At 33.8% G+C, this 18,238-nt stretch overlaps 1 protein-coding gene across 1 annotated transcript in view; it reads left to right on the top strand.

Annotated features, from left to right (window-relative positions):
- The first annotated feature begins 9,239 nt into the window (after window positions 1–9,239).
- The window catches only part of LOC106717269 (peroxidasin), a 43,344-nt gene continuing 34,345 nt past the window's right edge, over window positions 9,240–18,238 (top strand). Inside the window, exon 1 of the mRNA XM_014511070.2 lies at window positions 9,240–9,445. Within this exon, the coding sequence (XP_014366556.2) occupies window positions 9,285–9,445 (161 nt within the window). The 5' untranslated portion in view covers window positions 9,240–9,284. The remainder of the gene's footprint in view (window positions 9,446–18,238) is intronic.

Genomic DNA, 18,238 nt, shown 5'->3' with positions numbered 1-18,238 from the left:
AGTTCCGGACTTGGTGGGCGTCATGAGGGTGAAGTGCGGGCACAAAACACGTTTATACAGTCTTTCAAAATGTTTAATTTAATGTGAGCACGTTAAATCACTTTAAAAATCACAGTTACGCGTTATTTTTAGGTTACACGTACTTAATAGTTCAATGTACATCGATAATTAATAATGAAAAGAGAAATTATAACTTTTAAGACCGAGCAGTGAGTTCAAAGCACCAATCTTTAACACCACTAGCGAACAAACTTCAAGGATCCAACTCGATCGCATCCACACAACAACACCGAGCTCCCTCACAACTGTACCTTATATAAAGATGGCGCCTCGACCACACTCTAGCCAAGTGCTCTGCTCTTTTTGGTCATTACTTAAATTACAATCATATTGTTATTTAATCTAAGAAAAACGTAACTAATAAAGTAAAATCGAATTAAAATTAGAATCTGATAATGATTAGAAAAGCTTTTAAATTTCAATAAACATTAAACATTGCACATTATGCGTACAAAGTAATTCATTTGACTACGGTGACTTGATAACTTCCTACTTTCTTTAGTTTCTCTTATAATTACAAATTTGTTTTCAGAAATATGTTTTAGGAATTATAACAATGTAAAAATTCGTATTAAATTCAATTAAGGTTTACAAAAGGTACAATCAACAAGCAACTCCTTCAATGACTTCCTCCGACATATATAACACTATCTTTTACCCGCGACTCCGTCCGCGCTGAATAAAAAAAATGCACACAAGATAAAACAAGTTCCTATGTCCGTCTCCTAGTTCTAAGCTACCTCCCCATCAATTTTCAGCTAAATCAGTTCGACTGATCTTGAGTTATAAATAGTGTAACTAACACGACTTTCTTTTATATATATAGATTGAAAATTGATGTACCTATATAAAAAGTCGAAAAACATGGTTTTTGTCGTGTGCCAATTCTAATATATATTTGCTTGCATCTAACTAAGGTTAATAAGTCTAAAATCGATTGTAACGCGACTTAGTGCTTTTATCGCTTTTGTTCTACCAGAACAATAAGTTACAGAAATCGTCCCGAAATAGAATATTGTTATCAGGAAATAGTACGAAATAGTTGATATATTTAGATACGGTATAACATCTTCGCATAAATTATTCCTCAGATGCACAGGATTCCATAGCGAATTACCATTTTGTAAGGGCAGAGGAGATCGAGTTCAGATTATTACCAATACAAGTTAGGGCATGCTATTATTATGTACCATATATTTTCCTTTTATTAAGCTTGAATTCAAACTGATGAAACAATTGCATCCTTCACGCTCTCTGTAAAAAAAACAGAGGTACTTAAGTGTAGTGAAAGCTCAGGCTAAAGGGAACAAACAATAAACCTTCAACATTTTTCTCCTAGGTATTTTAGGGTAAAGGTAAAGATAGTATATTAAATATAATGTTGTAAGTTTTAATATAAAAAATTTGAAATCTGTACGCAATGATATATGAAAGTAATTTACATTGGTTAGTTTATGTTTAATTTTTCATGCTCAAAGGATTCTATCAAAAACATATACCGTAGACTTCGTTGGCCGCACGTGGATGAAAGCGATTGAGTTCTTTGTGAGCCTTGATTTTACTCTGTTGACTTTGTTCACGTGCTACTTTTTAATTGCATGTTAACGAGTTTTCACATGGATCGAAACCACAATTTCACCTTTGTGGGTATCAAAGCATTGGTGATTGAATTTTGCAACGTACACTTATTAATTTTCAGATAGCATCTATAGTGGAAATGCGTAATATATCAATATAAATATATATAACTTTTTTATTGCCTAATTAAGAGTTTCATTTATAATTTAGAGCAGTTTTTGTGTTCTTTTAATATACAAATTTTCACATGACATTCATTTCTCGTTCATTTCGCAACTGTCTATCAGATCTAATACTAATCAAAGTGTTAAGATTTCAGAGTTTGACGAAAAAAAAAATATATGTTTAAATAAAATAGAAAATGAGTAAAACGCTCAACTACATTTGTCCGGTGTCGACACCGACTAGTTTCGAGCCCCACTCACCCTGATTGAGGGCCCCCGATGGGCTCAAAACTAGTCGGTGCTGACACCGGACAAACGTACGTGAGTATTTTAGCAGTTTTTTATATTAGTTAATAATAATGTATCACAAACGTTGAATAATTTAATATAATACGGTAAATATGAACAACGTTTACGTTTAATACTGAAAGAATATTTTTTTTTATTTGAACGTGTCAAAATTCTATTATAATATAAGTTGGATAAAGGGTTAACCACGTAACTAACTTAAACCCATTCGAATAAAAGGTACATACATCTTTTAAGACATCTCACAAGAAATATAATTAATCCTTTTGTTCATCGTCATCTTCATCATCTCACGATGGTTTCCTTCACCGTAAGAATTGAAAATCGAAAACATATTAGTACATATGATTCGTACCCAGGACCTGTAGGTAAAGTGCTTAACCCCGATGCTCCGAATTCGAATTCTTTTTTTGAACGAGTTGAATTGTGAAATAGCATTATTAATCGGTCCAAATTCTAAATCAATTAATTTTTAAGAGCATACACAAATAAGTGAATAAAATCTTATTAACGTTAAAATTGTTAACGTTGTTGTGTTGTTGATAGTTTGAGGTAAATGATGAAGAGGTTTAATTTCCTGGATCGAATGTGAGCGGCAGCGTGCTTTGAGGACGTCACTCGTCTGTTTATTCAGTAGTGACAGCGCTGCTGATTGCATGAGGTTCCCGTTTCACTCGCCGCCTCTACTGCTCGCAGTTCAACGTTAATTTGCATGGTTGAAACGTGGTTGCAACTTTATATTGTATACATTTCAGGGTAAATGTTTACAATGTTATATATTTATGTCGTGACTAAATCTTAATATTTGCCCTTTCATGATGACCAGCTATGGTATGTTCAAAAACTTATTGTGAAATAATTTTTTTGTAAAAAAAAATTCACTAACAATTCGCTTTTCTGTATAATACAAAGATAAAAGAATGAAAAGTTGAATAATAAACAATGAATTGGTTCCATTATTTACGAACCTTTAAAGTCGAAACAAAACTCCAAGACTTTTCCACTTTTAAGAATAACTTTTCAACTTAGGTTTTATCTTGCGAGTTTTCCGTTTGTATTGGACATTTGTGTCGCTTTAAGTTTGCGATCTAACTTGGCTAATGTTGAGGAAATTAAGTAAATACACACTGCGAACATGTTTCACACTGTTGTAGGTATTCTATATACAGTGCGTTTCCACTGTCATAACTTTTTAAAATTAATAAAAAAAAATTGTGATTGGATGTTATTCGGTTATATGTTTTCGGCGCTTAATAATTTTATCGATATTTAAGAAACATAAGTTATGTACGATGGTTAATAATAAAATATTTGTGATAATACAAGGAAACAACAAACAATATCAGGAAACAAGATGTTAGTTAAATCATGGAAAATATTCCGTGTACGATAACCAAACGGTTACGTTTTATATACTCAGAATTCTTTTTACAATATTCTGGTAAGCTCAGAATAAAGTTTCTGAAAAATGAAATATAGTAATCGTTATAGGAATATACTTCAAACATGTACAAAGTACTGGCTGATAAAATCGCAATATAACATATTGATTATCTTCTTTGTAAGATTATTATGTATGTACGATCATACAACTATGAATAAGATAATTTTAGTTTTCTTCCCTTTTCTAATCAGGAAGGGATGGGTAGGGGAAAGATTTGGCCTTCGTAATACTTTGTCTGTAAAATATAAAAGATAGAAAAACTTAGGAAGGACTAGAAAGTAGTTGGTATTATTTATCCCTCTATTCATAAGTTATTCTACGTTCTATTTCTTTGTCGCCTCATTGTTTAGCAACCTTGTTGTCGGAGAATTTCCAGTTTAAAACGAGCGGAATCGCTTTTGCATTACTTTAAGTCTTTGTCTTGCGACAGTACTCGTCCGTTGTTTGCTGTACTTCTTCAATGTTTAGTTCAAAAAAATAGTGTTATTAAATTTTATTTTTGTACTAGCAGGCATCTTTATTTGCGGGTTTTATTAAAAAATATAAAAATCTATGTTATAAGGATAGTAATAAATAAACCTACTTGCGAAATTTCATTTTGATCGGTGTTTTAGTTATAGAGTTTATCCCGTACATAAACTGAACTAGTTTTATATTTTTAACATTATATTTTGTTATCCATTCAATATCTTAGGAAAACAAAACCAGAGTCGACAATATTATATTCTAATACATATATTAATATATATTATATTAATAATACTAACATTTTAATTTTTAACTTGATCAACTTTTGTTCGTTTTCAATTTTATATAAAGTTATTTGAGATTTATCACAGGCGTGAGAAGTAATTTTTTAATTTCATAAAGTAAGTAACTTCTACAAAACGACTCGAGCTCCGGCACGAAGCTAACAAATAATTGTACTCACTCAGACATAGTTTATCGCTTCTGGGCGGTGTTGGAAAAGACTTTACAACCACTTCCGTGCAATATCAACGCTTAAGGGAAACTATTGACTTGTGCAACTATATACTATAACTATATACTTGGAATACGTCGATTGCATAACTTTCAGGAAGTATTCAATTGTCATATGCTTGTTATGACGTGTATCGACATAAGCGTTAAAGTTGTTACAGTATGGGTTTATTGAAATACAGTATTACGAAATTTTAAACATAAACATGTATTTCCACTATCCAAACCCATAAACAAAAATAAATTCTCGTTCTTTTTGTAAAAACTAAATTTTAATAAATAAAAATCGTTTTTTTTTCGTAGCACAGATTTTTCTTCTTTGTCCTAATAATAACAAAATATTAACATAACTATTTGAAGACCTATCTGAGAACAAGATAATTTCCAAATAGGAGTGAAGAATAGAGAAGTACATTTCAAAAGATTATTTTGTGAAGAAGAAGTTAAAAATAATTAGTAGTCACCGCTCGCTCGGACGAGAAAATTATTTATCGACGAGCCGTCGCTCGCGACTCCGTCGGCACGGAATTAAAAAAAAATTAGTAAGTAGCCTATGTGTTTTTCCAAACTATGATCTGCATATGTGCTTAATTACATCGAGATCCGGTGAGCTGTTCTGGAGATACCTTCAAACAAACATCCATCCAGTCATCTGAACATTTGCATTTATAATAATGGTAATATTATGGAGGATACTAGAGCTAAAAGTTAATGCTTGTCGCAAAATATCTTGCTTCTAGGAACCATGTTTTTATTAAAAGACAATGTAATATCAAGTCTAATAAAATATGGGTTGGTACTGATGGCCATTGCCGCATTAACTTGGACGGAGATATAATATACATTAGCGCATATTATGCATCATTTTGACGGTGTTTTGAGAAAAATCTGTACGAAAACGGTTGTTGTCTCTGTTTTTATCAAGGAGACTGAGAGAGACGACGATATGTTTCAGTACACGTTTCCGTAATGTAAACAGGTAATAAACGATAGTGTCAGGAAATTGCCTGACAAGGTAAAACATTATATTAGCCTTTCACAGTGATTTAATAAAGCACCGTTTGATATAAAATCACTAGCGACACCCTGTCATAATTTAATATATTTTTAAACAGTAAAATTTCTGTTACAATTTTGTCTCATTATGCTTTTAATAAAAGTTCATTTATTACCGCCTCTATCAACTCTGTCTTTATGAACTTTATTAAATATTATTTTCATGGGGTATTTAAAAGGGGAGAAAAATGAATAAAAGAAAAATCTTTCCCTGCATATAATTTAAAACTCTATTGGAGTACAGAAATCGGCTGCATTACCACATAGCCGCTTCGGTGCATCAATTAGTCTACTATTTCTCAAAGTAAATCTACACTGAGGGGCTACTTTGGTAACCAATTAACGGTTCTGAGTGCAGTAGTTAATGTCTTAATATAATACTCTCTTAACCTAAACCAAATTTTCGATCCATCATAGACCGTCAAATAATGTGAGACTTGTTAACGAACTACGAACACTATTTCTATCGCTGTTATTTTTCAAAGAGAGTGAAAAGAAAAGCAACATTGTCGTAATACAGGATTTAGGACAGTCGAGATTCACCGAAAACCTAGAAAAAATTATCATTACGGGAAAAATCGAAGGAAAGAGACCCAGAGGACACCGCCCTATGCGCTGGACTGTCCAATTATGTTATTAGGGTTATAAAATCCGCTCGCTTATTACAATTATACGTATGTGACCACCTGTAGCCTAAACGGTTGACCCGATTTTGGCAAATGAGGTGTCGTCCGATTCGTATTATTCCTATGTATGTGGTAGGATAGGTATACAGTAAGACCGGTTTTCATTTCCATGTTCACCCTTCTCATTGTTTCTATCATTGTGTTTCCCCAAAAAAAAAGAGTGATTTTATTTTATACCGGAATTTCTTCATTGTAAACCCAACGAACTACAACTACAACAATAACAATAAGTTCGAAGAGTAATCTTGGGCAAATGGGTATTAGACTCAATAATAAAGAAAAGCATAGCACATAACGTGTGCTCGGATCGCAAGTTACGCCTGACTCGCGTGGAATTTAATATATATGTTCTGTGAACTCGAGACTTCTTCACCTTAATGAAGAAAACCATCTTAAATTGTTTTTATATTGAAATCACTTTGGTTCTTAATAAATATTTTGTTGGAGCAATAATATCTAAACTTAGGTAATTTACAATTAAATTTTACCACTTTTTTACTAATTGATTGTTTATTTGGGCCTAATCTTGTAATTTTAACTAGACCCTTTTCCAGATAAAAACGTTATATAAAATTTGGAATTGCTTAATATGACTGGCGGATGCCCGCGACTCTCCGCTGACGAGAATTAAAAAAATAGCCTAAAATATGCCCGCGTGCAGCAGCTACCTTCCCCAACAAGTCCCGTCAAAATCGGTCCAGCCGTTCCTGAGATTATGTTTATTAAAGCGTCCGACATAAAGTTAGAATTGCGTCATTGTTTGCGGAGAGCAGAGAGACGTATACTATGGTACGCCACGTTGTAGGCATACTTTAGTCACGCGCCCATAAAATGTTTGTCGTTTTGCAAACTGACTATACAATTTTAGCGCATATTGTTGTGTTCGTGACCTGCTATGCAAAGAATATTCTACGTATAATGCCGTGATACAAGCTTCTTGTGCTTTGCACTAACATCTTACTAATATTATAAATGGGAATGTTTAGATGGATGGGTGAATGTTAGTTTGAAGGTATCTCCAGAACGGCTCAATAGATCTTGATGAAATTTGGCACAGATGTAGAACATAGTCTGGAAGAACACATAGGCTACTTATTAATTTTTTTTCTCTAATTTCGCGTGGACGGAGGCGCGGGCGAAAGCTAGTATGTATACAAATGCGTATAATATAGTCGGATTAAGTAAAAATGAGAAATATATTTACATATTGGACTAGGTGACGAGTTCATTTACTGTCTATGGATTTATTTTTGGAAAGTTTTACGTCTTAATTGATGATAAAAATATGTATTTTTTTTAATCTGTTTAAATTACAGCCTTAGTTATAAAAGTAAAATTAAATAGGTTTGTTATAATTTCTCATTCCCATTAAATTCGACTATACACTTTTGTTTATACAACGAGTCTCGAGACTCGAGTTCGAAATTTGAGCCGATTAAAATATATTTATAAACATCGATTGTAACTACACCTACGTAATCCAACAGGAGTACCTAAAATTCAAGTAAATTATACTGTATTGTTTTGAAGTCTGTGCTTTCCTTTTCAAGCGAATTCCACTTAACTAAATTAGAGAAAGGATCATTTCATTCAGGAGTGAATCCCTGGTGTTTCTGACGAGGTCCGGTCAAGCATGTATGATGTGATGTTTTGGAATAATTTGACAATATTTTTAGATATATAATGTCTATATATCTATGATAAATAATTATTCATTTCTGTTCTGTTCATCCTTCTTCTATATTCGACAATCAATAACGACGATTGTATGCTAGAAACATGGAATAATATTTGTCCGCCGCTTCGGAAGCAATATAATATTAAAAGAGTATAACTTAATACGTCTCGCTGTGCAGTCGCAGATCGAGAGTATTTTACATCATTTTGAAATTCTGTTTCTGAGATACGATAATTTTCTGTTGATGGTTATTTTTACCGATAAACATGTCAATGTATTTTCTTACTTCTTTCTAACATTATAAATGCACAGGCACAGGTGTAGAAAATTGTCAGGAAGAAAACAGTGGCAGTGGAAGAAAACAGTTTTGACAGTGGTAAATCCCGCCACAACAATATTTGGTGCACGAATTGGGCAGGGTCGACCGGTGCAGTACCACGACCACACAGAAGACAGGCGTCAAGTGGAAGCAATTCCGTGTTTCGTCTGAAGAGTGTGGTACCGGAGGCCAAATTTTTGTCCTCTTTCCCTTCCCATCCTTTTCTTTATAGGAAAGGATGGGAAGGGGAAGTGGATTTGATGGAAGAGAGGACGTATAGGAAGGAGAAATATCCTTTTTCTGTGCGTCCCCTTCTCCGTTAATTAAAGGTAGGCAACGCATCTGCATTTGCGGATGTCTATGGGCAACGGTTGCCTCGCTATTACGGCGAATCCAGGTGGCCGTTTGCTCGTTTGCCACCTTATAATACGAGTATATAAAAAAAAACATAGGCTACTTTTTAATTTCTTTTTATTCCGCGCGGACGGAGTCTTTGGCGACAGCTAGTACAGTAAGCACATAAGAATGTACATATTAATGACGTCATTGGACATTTAACTTAGAACTAAGACTAATATTGTTTGTTGACGAATTATTTCTGAACGAGTCAATTAAAAAAAACTTATTTATCAAGAGTAATTAATTAACTTTCATTAAAAATAGGCAACCGTGTATTTGTGAAGAACATATTTTCTTTTTTTCATGTCTTTTTTATTTTTACTTGTATACTTGTCGAAAATATATAAAGCGGGATAGTGTGATAGTTGCGCTGCTTCTAGCGTATAAGTGCATAAATCCCGCCCAATGTTGTGTTGGAGTGCGTTTGTTACCGATGGACAATGCGCGTCGGCTGCGACAGCAATAGGTGGAACTCCGCCCGCCAACACCCGCTGCCCGCTACCCGCGGCCCGCGGCTGAGCACGGCGCTCACCGCTCGCCGAGCAGGCTCATTCGTTCGCTGGTCGCCATCCGTCGCGGTGGTAAGCGAACATTCGCTCTTATCCCGAAAATGGGGCTCTTACTTAAGATACTCATTTTCTTAAGCTTAGTGAATTACGCGTTCGCCGAGATACCATGCCCGGCTAAATGCCAGTGCATCCGGAACGCGGTCCGATGTCTCCACCAGGACTTGCAGGCAGTTCCGAAAACACCGACGGACGCGCATACACTGTAAGTACTATAAACTTTGACTGAACTTTTTTGCGAGCTGCGGTATAATGCACGGCGCGAGCAAAACTTTGCGAAAGATTTTGTCGCGTGGTTTAGGCTGGCTATGTCTGCTTTGCGAACAACCGGTCACTGCAACTCGCTTACCCCATAAATTTAAATAGTATATCAATAAATTCGCGATGCAAAGTTCTCGGCCAATGCTTCTAGTGAAGAGTACATCGCTCTTTTCTTTGTGGTAAAATAATTATTCAACTTTATAAGTTGGAAAGTAGAATAATTTATAATATATCGGTCAAAGACTTTTAACTGAAAGTTTTTATAAAACTTTTTAGGGATAAATTTCATGACATTTTTTTACGCAGTTTTATAGGATTAATAAAGTTAATGAAGAAAATTAAAATATATGTGAATTATTTTGCTTAGGTGTTTAAATAAAAATAGTTTAAAAGTACTATAAAGCTCGCGCCGTGCGCTAAAAGCTCGCAAAAGTTACAGAAATTATTTCTTAACCTTCTTGAACATTTCTACGTGTATTTGTACATTGAAAATTTTGTTTTAGTATGCTATCCTTTAATGGTTTAAAAATGATACTTATAAACGAGAGCGTCGGTGGCTCAGGGGTTAAGCACTTGACTTGCAAATTGCAGGTCCTGGGTTCGAATCCCGCCATGTACCAATGTGTTTTTCGATTTTCGATTTACATATGTACATTTATCCGACGTTCTTACGGTGAAGGAAAACATCGTGATGCAACCTGCACATATCTGAGAAGAAATTCAATGATATGTGTGAAGTCAACCAACCCGCACTTGGCCAGCGTGGTTGACTATGGCCTAGTCACCCCTAACTTTCGGTAGGCTCCGAGCCCCTCGGTGGGGACGTATAGTGAGCTGATGATGATGACTTATAAACTAAATGTCACAGCGGACAATAAGCAAATGTGCACATTTCTTACGTAAGCCTTGTGCGTAAAATTTAGACCAATTATAAAATTTTAAAAATCTTATTTTACGTAAAAAATATGAAAAATCATTTTTCTAAATATTTACGTGAAAATCAAAAATTATTTTAATGGATTTTATTTTAAAAATATCCAAAAACATTTTACAAAGCTTAAATTTGATTAAAAGTGCTTTTAAAGTCGATATATTTATATTTACGAAGATTAAGACTTTTCTTTTTAAATTAATTGACTATTACCATAAGATAATTTTGTGATGCTATTTATAACATTTTTTTAAAATTTCGCCGTCGGTAAATTTCAAAGATTTTTTTTTTCAACAATCGGCTTCAAAAATTCGTTTAGTTACTCCAAAAATACGAAATATTTGTCCGTACTTTTGACCTCGTCTGGAATTGAACAAAGGAAGTACGATTCAGTGGTCATGTAATCTAATCACTGGTTTACTGTATTATTATTGTTAAATAACTTACAACTTCGGCAATATACATGAAAATAATCATAATCCCGACTAATATAAAATTTAATATGATTATTTAAAAAAAAAGGGACCCATCTGCAAGCACTTCCTTTCGATTAAAATAATTTTTATCAAAATCGGACCACCAGGGGCGGAGATTCGCAGTAACACACATAAAAAAAAAATCAGTCGAATTGATAACCTCCTTCTTTTTGAAGTCGGCTAAAAATAATATTTAAGACGATATAAAACATTTGAAATTGAATTTATCTGGTATGATTAATTTTTTTACTGGCTGTTAAAAAAGTAATAACGGAGTAACATTAGAACAATTACTTAATTAAAAATATGTATGCAACTCTGAAAAAAAGCAACGAGCTTTAAAATAATTAAAGATATTCTAGTGAAAAGTGGGTTTCTTCTACCTCAAAACTTATCTAAAGCTAGATTGCTTTATAAACTTACATAATTTTGGTCAAAATTAACATTGTTCAGAAGAAAACATAGACTATTTATCAAGTTTTTTTTTATTTCCGCGCGGACGGAGTCACGGGCGATAGCTATATTCATAATTTTGATATAATAATTAAAAAAAAAAAACTTATAACTTCATTTGTGGTACAGCGCTGATAGCTGTCTGGTCGTTTTCGACAAGCTTCCGGTTGATATTACAACTTATCAAAAGTAGTTATTTTTGTTACACATAGAATAATTTGATTAATTTAAATTTTCAAAATACACTTTTATCAATTTACTAACTGTCGCCCATGACTCCGTCCGCGCGGAATTAACAATAAACTTAATAAGTATGCCTATGTGTTCTTCCAGACTGTGTTCTACATCTATAACAAATTTAATTTAGATCCATGCAGCCATTCTGGAGATATTTTAACAAACATCCATCTAAACATTCGCATTTATAATGTTAGTAAGATTGCTATTATTTTTATGGATTTTTTACGGTCAAAATTCATACAAGAGAAAATATTCTTTTGAAGGACCATGAGACCAGAGACCATCAACATTATCTAGGTGGTTTTGAAATTCCTAAAGAAAAATATACATGTATGCATAACATTTTAACATCACAAATAAATTGTGATAAAAACATACAACAACGTGTCTGTATCAAAAAGGATATTAGTTCTCATATGTTGATATCAACAACATCAGTTGCACGAATTGGCCGGCTCGACATGTGTAATACTACGATCACACAGATGACAGACGTGAAGTGGAAGTAATTCTGCATTTCGTCTGACGAGTGTGTTGCCGGAGGCCTAATTTTGGTCCTCTTTCTCTTCCCACCCTTTTCTTATAAGGAAAGGATGGGTAGGAGAGGTGGATTTGATGGAGGAGGAGATGCATAGGAAGGTTAAATATTTCTATTTGTGCGTCTCCTCCTTCGTCGATTGAGGGTAGGCAACGTATCTGCAATTGTGAATGCCTATGGGCAGCGGACGCTCCGCCATTTCGGCGAATTCATGTGGCCGCTTGCTCGTTTGCCACCTTGCAATATAAAAAATGTAGATAAGATATTTTTGACATTAGTATTATTAGAACTAAATACAAAACTACATAGAACAACAATATTGTTTTATATTTCTTTTACTTGATCTGCACTTGTACGTGTTGTTTCAAAAGTAATAAATTCCCTTTACCCATTTATACACCCATTATATTGTTACGATTATAAGAGTCGAAACCCCGATCTGCTAAAATCGTCGCTGTAAACATAATTTTATAACTGAACTGAACGCTGAACTATCTGCTAGTGATAGCTCATGACACGCGTAAACACCGGAAATTAATACGATATGTTTTCAATGAAATATTTTACGTTAACTTTAAAGGCGATTCTTTGAAGTTCGATATTAATGTACATTTAGAAACTAAAATTTTATATTGCAGAATATTTTAGTAATTTAAATTTTAGCAAAAGGTGACGTCAGACTATTGTGTATTTAGCATTTGAACAACCCACTCCACTCGTGTAAAGTATAGTTATTTTGGGATAGGAATATTAAAAGTTATTTTTAAACCAATCAATTTCAAACAGTATTCGAATCGTTCTTAGAAACTCTTCTTATTAGTGTAGAAGACTGTTTAATAGTACTGTGCATATTCTTCATTGACAACAATGTATTCTAAAAAAAACAACATTTTGTCATCTCTCTTAGAGAAAGCTGTTAACCAGTTTTTGGAGGTTAAGTAAAGCTGAATATAATGATCGCTAATGATGTTGTTGATGTAACGTTCAGTTTTGAATTTTCATACAGACCTTTTTATTATATTCTTCAAAGCTGCCTTTTCAAACTACCGAGAAAACTTACTTATTACCATAACAGCTTGAAGTTCAGTTCGTCGAACTGTTATTGTTTTTAAGAGGATTGAAATGTTATGAACATCCGAGACTCCAATATTCTTCCCAGTACCGGACTTAATAGTTTCATCACTTCGTATCGTGTTTCGACGAAGTAACGTATTGTATCAAAATAAACTCAATATTGTATTACTGGACATCGCTGACTCAGACTTGACACGGAAAACTAATTAACATCTTGCTCAATAGCTTTCAGGCGACTAAGCAAACATTTATTTTTTGTTTATGATAAGATTTTTTTCTATAGTTATTATGACATGATTTGTTTTAGGAATATCAAGATGATTTTTAATAGTTTCACAGTTCTTTGTTCCTGAGTGTGAGTGCGGCAGCAAATATTTCCTCTTCATCGACATATGTCATTACATCTTACTAAACTTACTAATATTATAAATGCGAAAGTTTAGATGGATGGATGGATGGATGGTTGTTCCAAGGTATCTCCGGAACGGCTCAACAGATCTTAATGAAATTTGGCACAGATGTAGAACACAGTTTGAAAGAACACATCGGTTACTTATTTAGTTTTTTTTAAATTTCGCACGGACGGATTCGCGGGAAACAGCTAGTCTTTTATAAACTCTTTAAAAAAATCAATAAACACTTACGTGTACCAAAATTGTATGGAACATTCAACACCTTCCACGTCGTCGTCGTCGTCGACAATTCTTCATATACTCCGCATACTTCCTCGGGAATTGCAAAGTTTGCGCGAAGTGAATCCGGATAGCACGTCTATTGCATATTTCCGATTCCTAACCATTCATAAAGCATTCCTAACCTATGATCGCTGCTGAATTGACTTTACGTCAGTTTATTAAGTCCTCAATTTAGTTTCAACTTTTATAAAGAGTTGCTTGTTAGGAAGACTTTGTTTTATTTTGAAAGATGAATCGACTATTAGACGCAATACTAAGGGCCTCTGCGCACGAACAGTTTCAACCAGTAGTAGTGATGCTGGCAACATTTTTAGCAAAGATAATGCTGTCAATAGCACTCCAGCAACCTGTCCGTGTACCGAAAAACCTAAAAAAACATACTGATCGTATTCAGATATTTAAAAAAGCAATCCTATTTGGGTTAGCTCCTATTTCCAAGTGGGTAGAAAAAAATAAAAATGTACAATAAATAGTGGTTCTTGTATTAATTGGCTGCCAACAACAGCTAGATTAAATTGGCGACCTACATACGATAACTAAATACTAAAAAAGAAAAAAGTGGTTGCTTACTTGTGCGGCATTTGTCTATGCTTAATTTATCGATGAAAGTAATTTTAATTATAGTTCAATATTAATGCGATTCCGACGCTCATTGGATTTGGTCACAGAAAAAAAAATCTTTCAGCCAGTAACGATAAAAAGTTTAATATTGCTATTTGTCACCATCACCCTTTCATTTGCTTTGAAAAACAAAGTCAACAATACAACACGTTTGTCACGGCAGTGGATTTTCATAGTAAATCTATGCGCTCGGACGAAACCATAGCAGGTGGCTAGTGAAGATAACGCTGCATTTAGGTCGAATATGAATTATGAAATGCATCCGCTGGATTTAGACGCAATTAAGCTTAGCCGAGCCTGCTCTACTTTCACCATACCGCCGCCTTAGCTCACAAATAAGTATAAGCTGTCTCTAAGACGATATCATCACAGTTTTAAATTATTGTAGGTTAAAACGAGTAGCGAAAGCATTGTACCTCTTTACGGAACGGAGTAACGTAAAGAGAACTGGACCAGCATGGTTGACTAAGTTAAAAAACTTAATAGAACTATGAACGATAGTAGTCGATTCTTAGACCTACTGAATATGCATGTAAAATTTCATGAAAATCGGTTAAAACATTTCTGAGGAGTACGGTAACTAACATTGTGACACCAGAATTTTATATATAAACTAGCTTTTACCCGCGAATCCGTCCGCGCAGAATAAAAAATAGAAAACGGGGTAAAAATTATCCTATGTCCGTTTCCTGGTTCTAAGCTACATGCCCACCAATTTTCAGTCAAATCGATGCAGCCGTTCTTGAGTTATAAATAGTGTAACTAACACGACTTTCTTTTATATATATAGATAGATTACATCGACAGTGTTGTTACAATATACAAGAATCTTGTATCCGGTATCCGATATTTGTAACTACAAATACCTGCTGAGCAACTGCTCCTCCGTAAGATCTCTACAGATTTATGTGCATATTTGTCGCTTTAACGCTACATCTTGCTTGCATAATCGTGGTCATTTCGACCTTGGCAATATCGGTTTAAGTCGGTATTTTTATTATATTGTCCCAATTCATTTAAACAAAACGTAAAGTATATTTGCAATCAGAGTTCTGTAACAAGGGAAGACGTAAACATCGTTAGTACAGTCATTCTAATATGACAATAATGGGACGAATCTGCAAAGATAATCCGAGCTCAAAGCCCGACGGCAAGACTCAGTGGTCGTTTGTATCACAGACTTACATGATAGCTAGGATTAGCTTGCCTTGACTCAGGATTTTGAAATAATGATGACATTATTTTAAATATCTTTCTCCTTTTACATTTATTCGAATATTTTGACTTTAAAACTTTATTATCAGAATAAATTTATACGGAGAAAATAATATGTAATGTATTTCGTATAAATTCTACAAAACAGATTAATTACAGTTCCCGAGAATTTGTATCACTAACAATGTTCAATGAATTCAATTTAATGATTACGAAGAATCTTTTTTATTATTTTGCTCCCGATATGTGTGAGATATTGAACAATATGACTTAGGATATTATCGGTGACTTAACATCACATGAATTGTTTACTCAATTGTCGGCGTGTTGACTTAATTTGTTAATTATAAACCAAAAAGAACTTGTTATTAGTAGTTTGATAGTCTCATTTTTTTTGGAAAAAAATATATAATGGAAATTGCGTTAGGGCACCGTACATGGGAGCTACATCTACAGCTCAAGCCCAATGGTAATGTTCACCTATTTTAACATGAAGCCCGTTACCGACTGAAATAACCTTCTCCATAGACTGTATTTTACGGAACTACTGTCAAATATTACTTCGTTGGGGTTGTCTCAACAATTATTGCTTTCTTTTCTAGTAGCAAATCTGCATTCATAAAAACATCCATATACGCATTACCGTACCCTCATATGTTAGCCAGGAAAAAACGAATAAGTCAGATTCATGACTCTCTGCGGAACAAAATAAGAGTAAAATCTATCAAATACGTAGATTGTTTGACAAACACGTCAAGTAAAGTCGCACATTTTTAAATAATACTAGCTGTCGCCCGCGACTCCGTCCGCGCGCAGTTAAAAAATGGGGGGGGGGGGGGCTATGAAAAATAAATGTTGGCCGATTCTCAGACCTACTGAATATGCTCACAAAATTTCATGAGAATCGGTCAAGCCGTTTCGGAGGAGTACGGGAACGAAAACTGTGACACGAGAATTTTATATATATGATGTCAAACACGTTAAATCTACGTGTTTACACTCCCCTTTAGACACTTGAAAATATATATGGCGACTTACTTGAGAAGTATTTGCTTACTTGCTAACTTAGTGCTTCGGTTTTCAAGTTTTCAGTATTAAAGTTTTCTAACTAATTACTTAAGCCGTCTTTATTAAGCGCGTCGAGTGCATACTGCTACTTGTTGTACTGCAAGTTTGGTTCGTTTACACTGTGAGCGGAACTTTCGGTTTTGACATCGCCCTTTCTTTGCTATTTAATATAAATTTGAATTAAAATCTGTCTTCCATAATAAAAGGTTTAGCTTTAAAATGTTACAGATTGGATATAATGATGTAATTAATACGTGTATATGGATTAATTAAGATCTATTGTCCATAGTTGTCTATCAAATAAATGTCAAATTAATCTGTGCATCGAAGCTTTCCCTTAATCCAACATCACATCAGCAACGCTTATTAGTATTATCGTCGGCTTATACTGGACTCAGCAGGCCATGAAGTTCGATTACCGAACGTAATTCCGATTTCCGATAACAAATTCTCCGTATTAGTTAACGATATAAAATATACCTTTTCCTCTTTTGGATACTTTTTGTGAATATTTATCCACTGGCGTTACTGCTAATACAATATACAGGGTGTCTATAAACGGGTGAAAATGTATTATTGTATATTACACAAAGCAGAATAAAAAAATTATAAAATAATAGAAACGGATGCTGCATGTCGTGTACAGATGCCCGCTTCGCTCCCGGTGGCGTTTTACCTTGGCTTTAATTAACATCGAAATAAAAATAAGAAATCATTATATTTTTACAGTGTACAAGATTAAGCGCAGGTAATTTAAAATGTATCGTAACAACTAAGAAATAGAGGTTATATTTGAAATCAATGTTTTTCAACTCGGCTTTTCAAATATTTCTGTTTAAGAATTGAAATTTATAAAGAAAATAATATTTTTTCAAATTATAACATCCATCATTATTGCATTACAATTTAAAAATATAGCATAAAGTGTTATTTTTATTTGTTTAGGTAAACCTAATTTTGTATATAGATCACTATATAACAAATAATAAAATGGAAAAAGTTCGAATAATCAACGACCAAATACACATTGAGAGAGTTGTGTCTGGATCAAGGTAAATTAGAATCCGTGATTTCTGTCTACCAGTTCGGGTTTAGGCCAAGAGCATATAATTTCTAAATCTATATTTAAACTAATTTGAAATATGTTACGAACTATATTAAATCATTGGCTCGTTGAAATGTAATTTCATATTAATTTCTCCTTATTAAAGTAAAAGAATTCACTTAGTAATGTCCACTGGCGATGTTTGTGTCACAAAAATGTAACTTAGCGTTGAGAGAAATCTTTTAGCAGGTAACTACATACATTGAAGTGCTGCGCAAATAACTCTCGATGCGAATGTTATGTGTCGCCGATAGATCTCAATTATAGCTTCATTCAGAACCATTGATACACGATAAACAAGTTTTCATTTACAGCATTCAT

This window comes from Papilio machaon, chromosome Z (assembly GCF_912999745.1).
Source record: "Papilio machaon chromosome Z, ilPapMach1.1, whole genome shotgun sequence".
Taxonomy (NCBI): domain Eukaryota; kingdom Metazoa; phylum Arthropoda; class Insecta; order Lepidoptera; family Papilionidae; genus Papilio; species Papilio machaon.
This window is presented reverse-complemented; position numbering and strand designations above follow the sequence as displayed.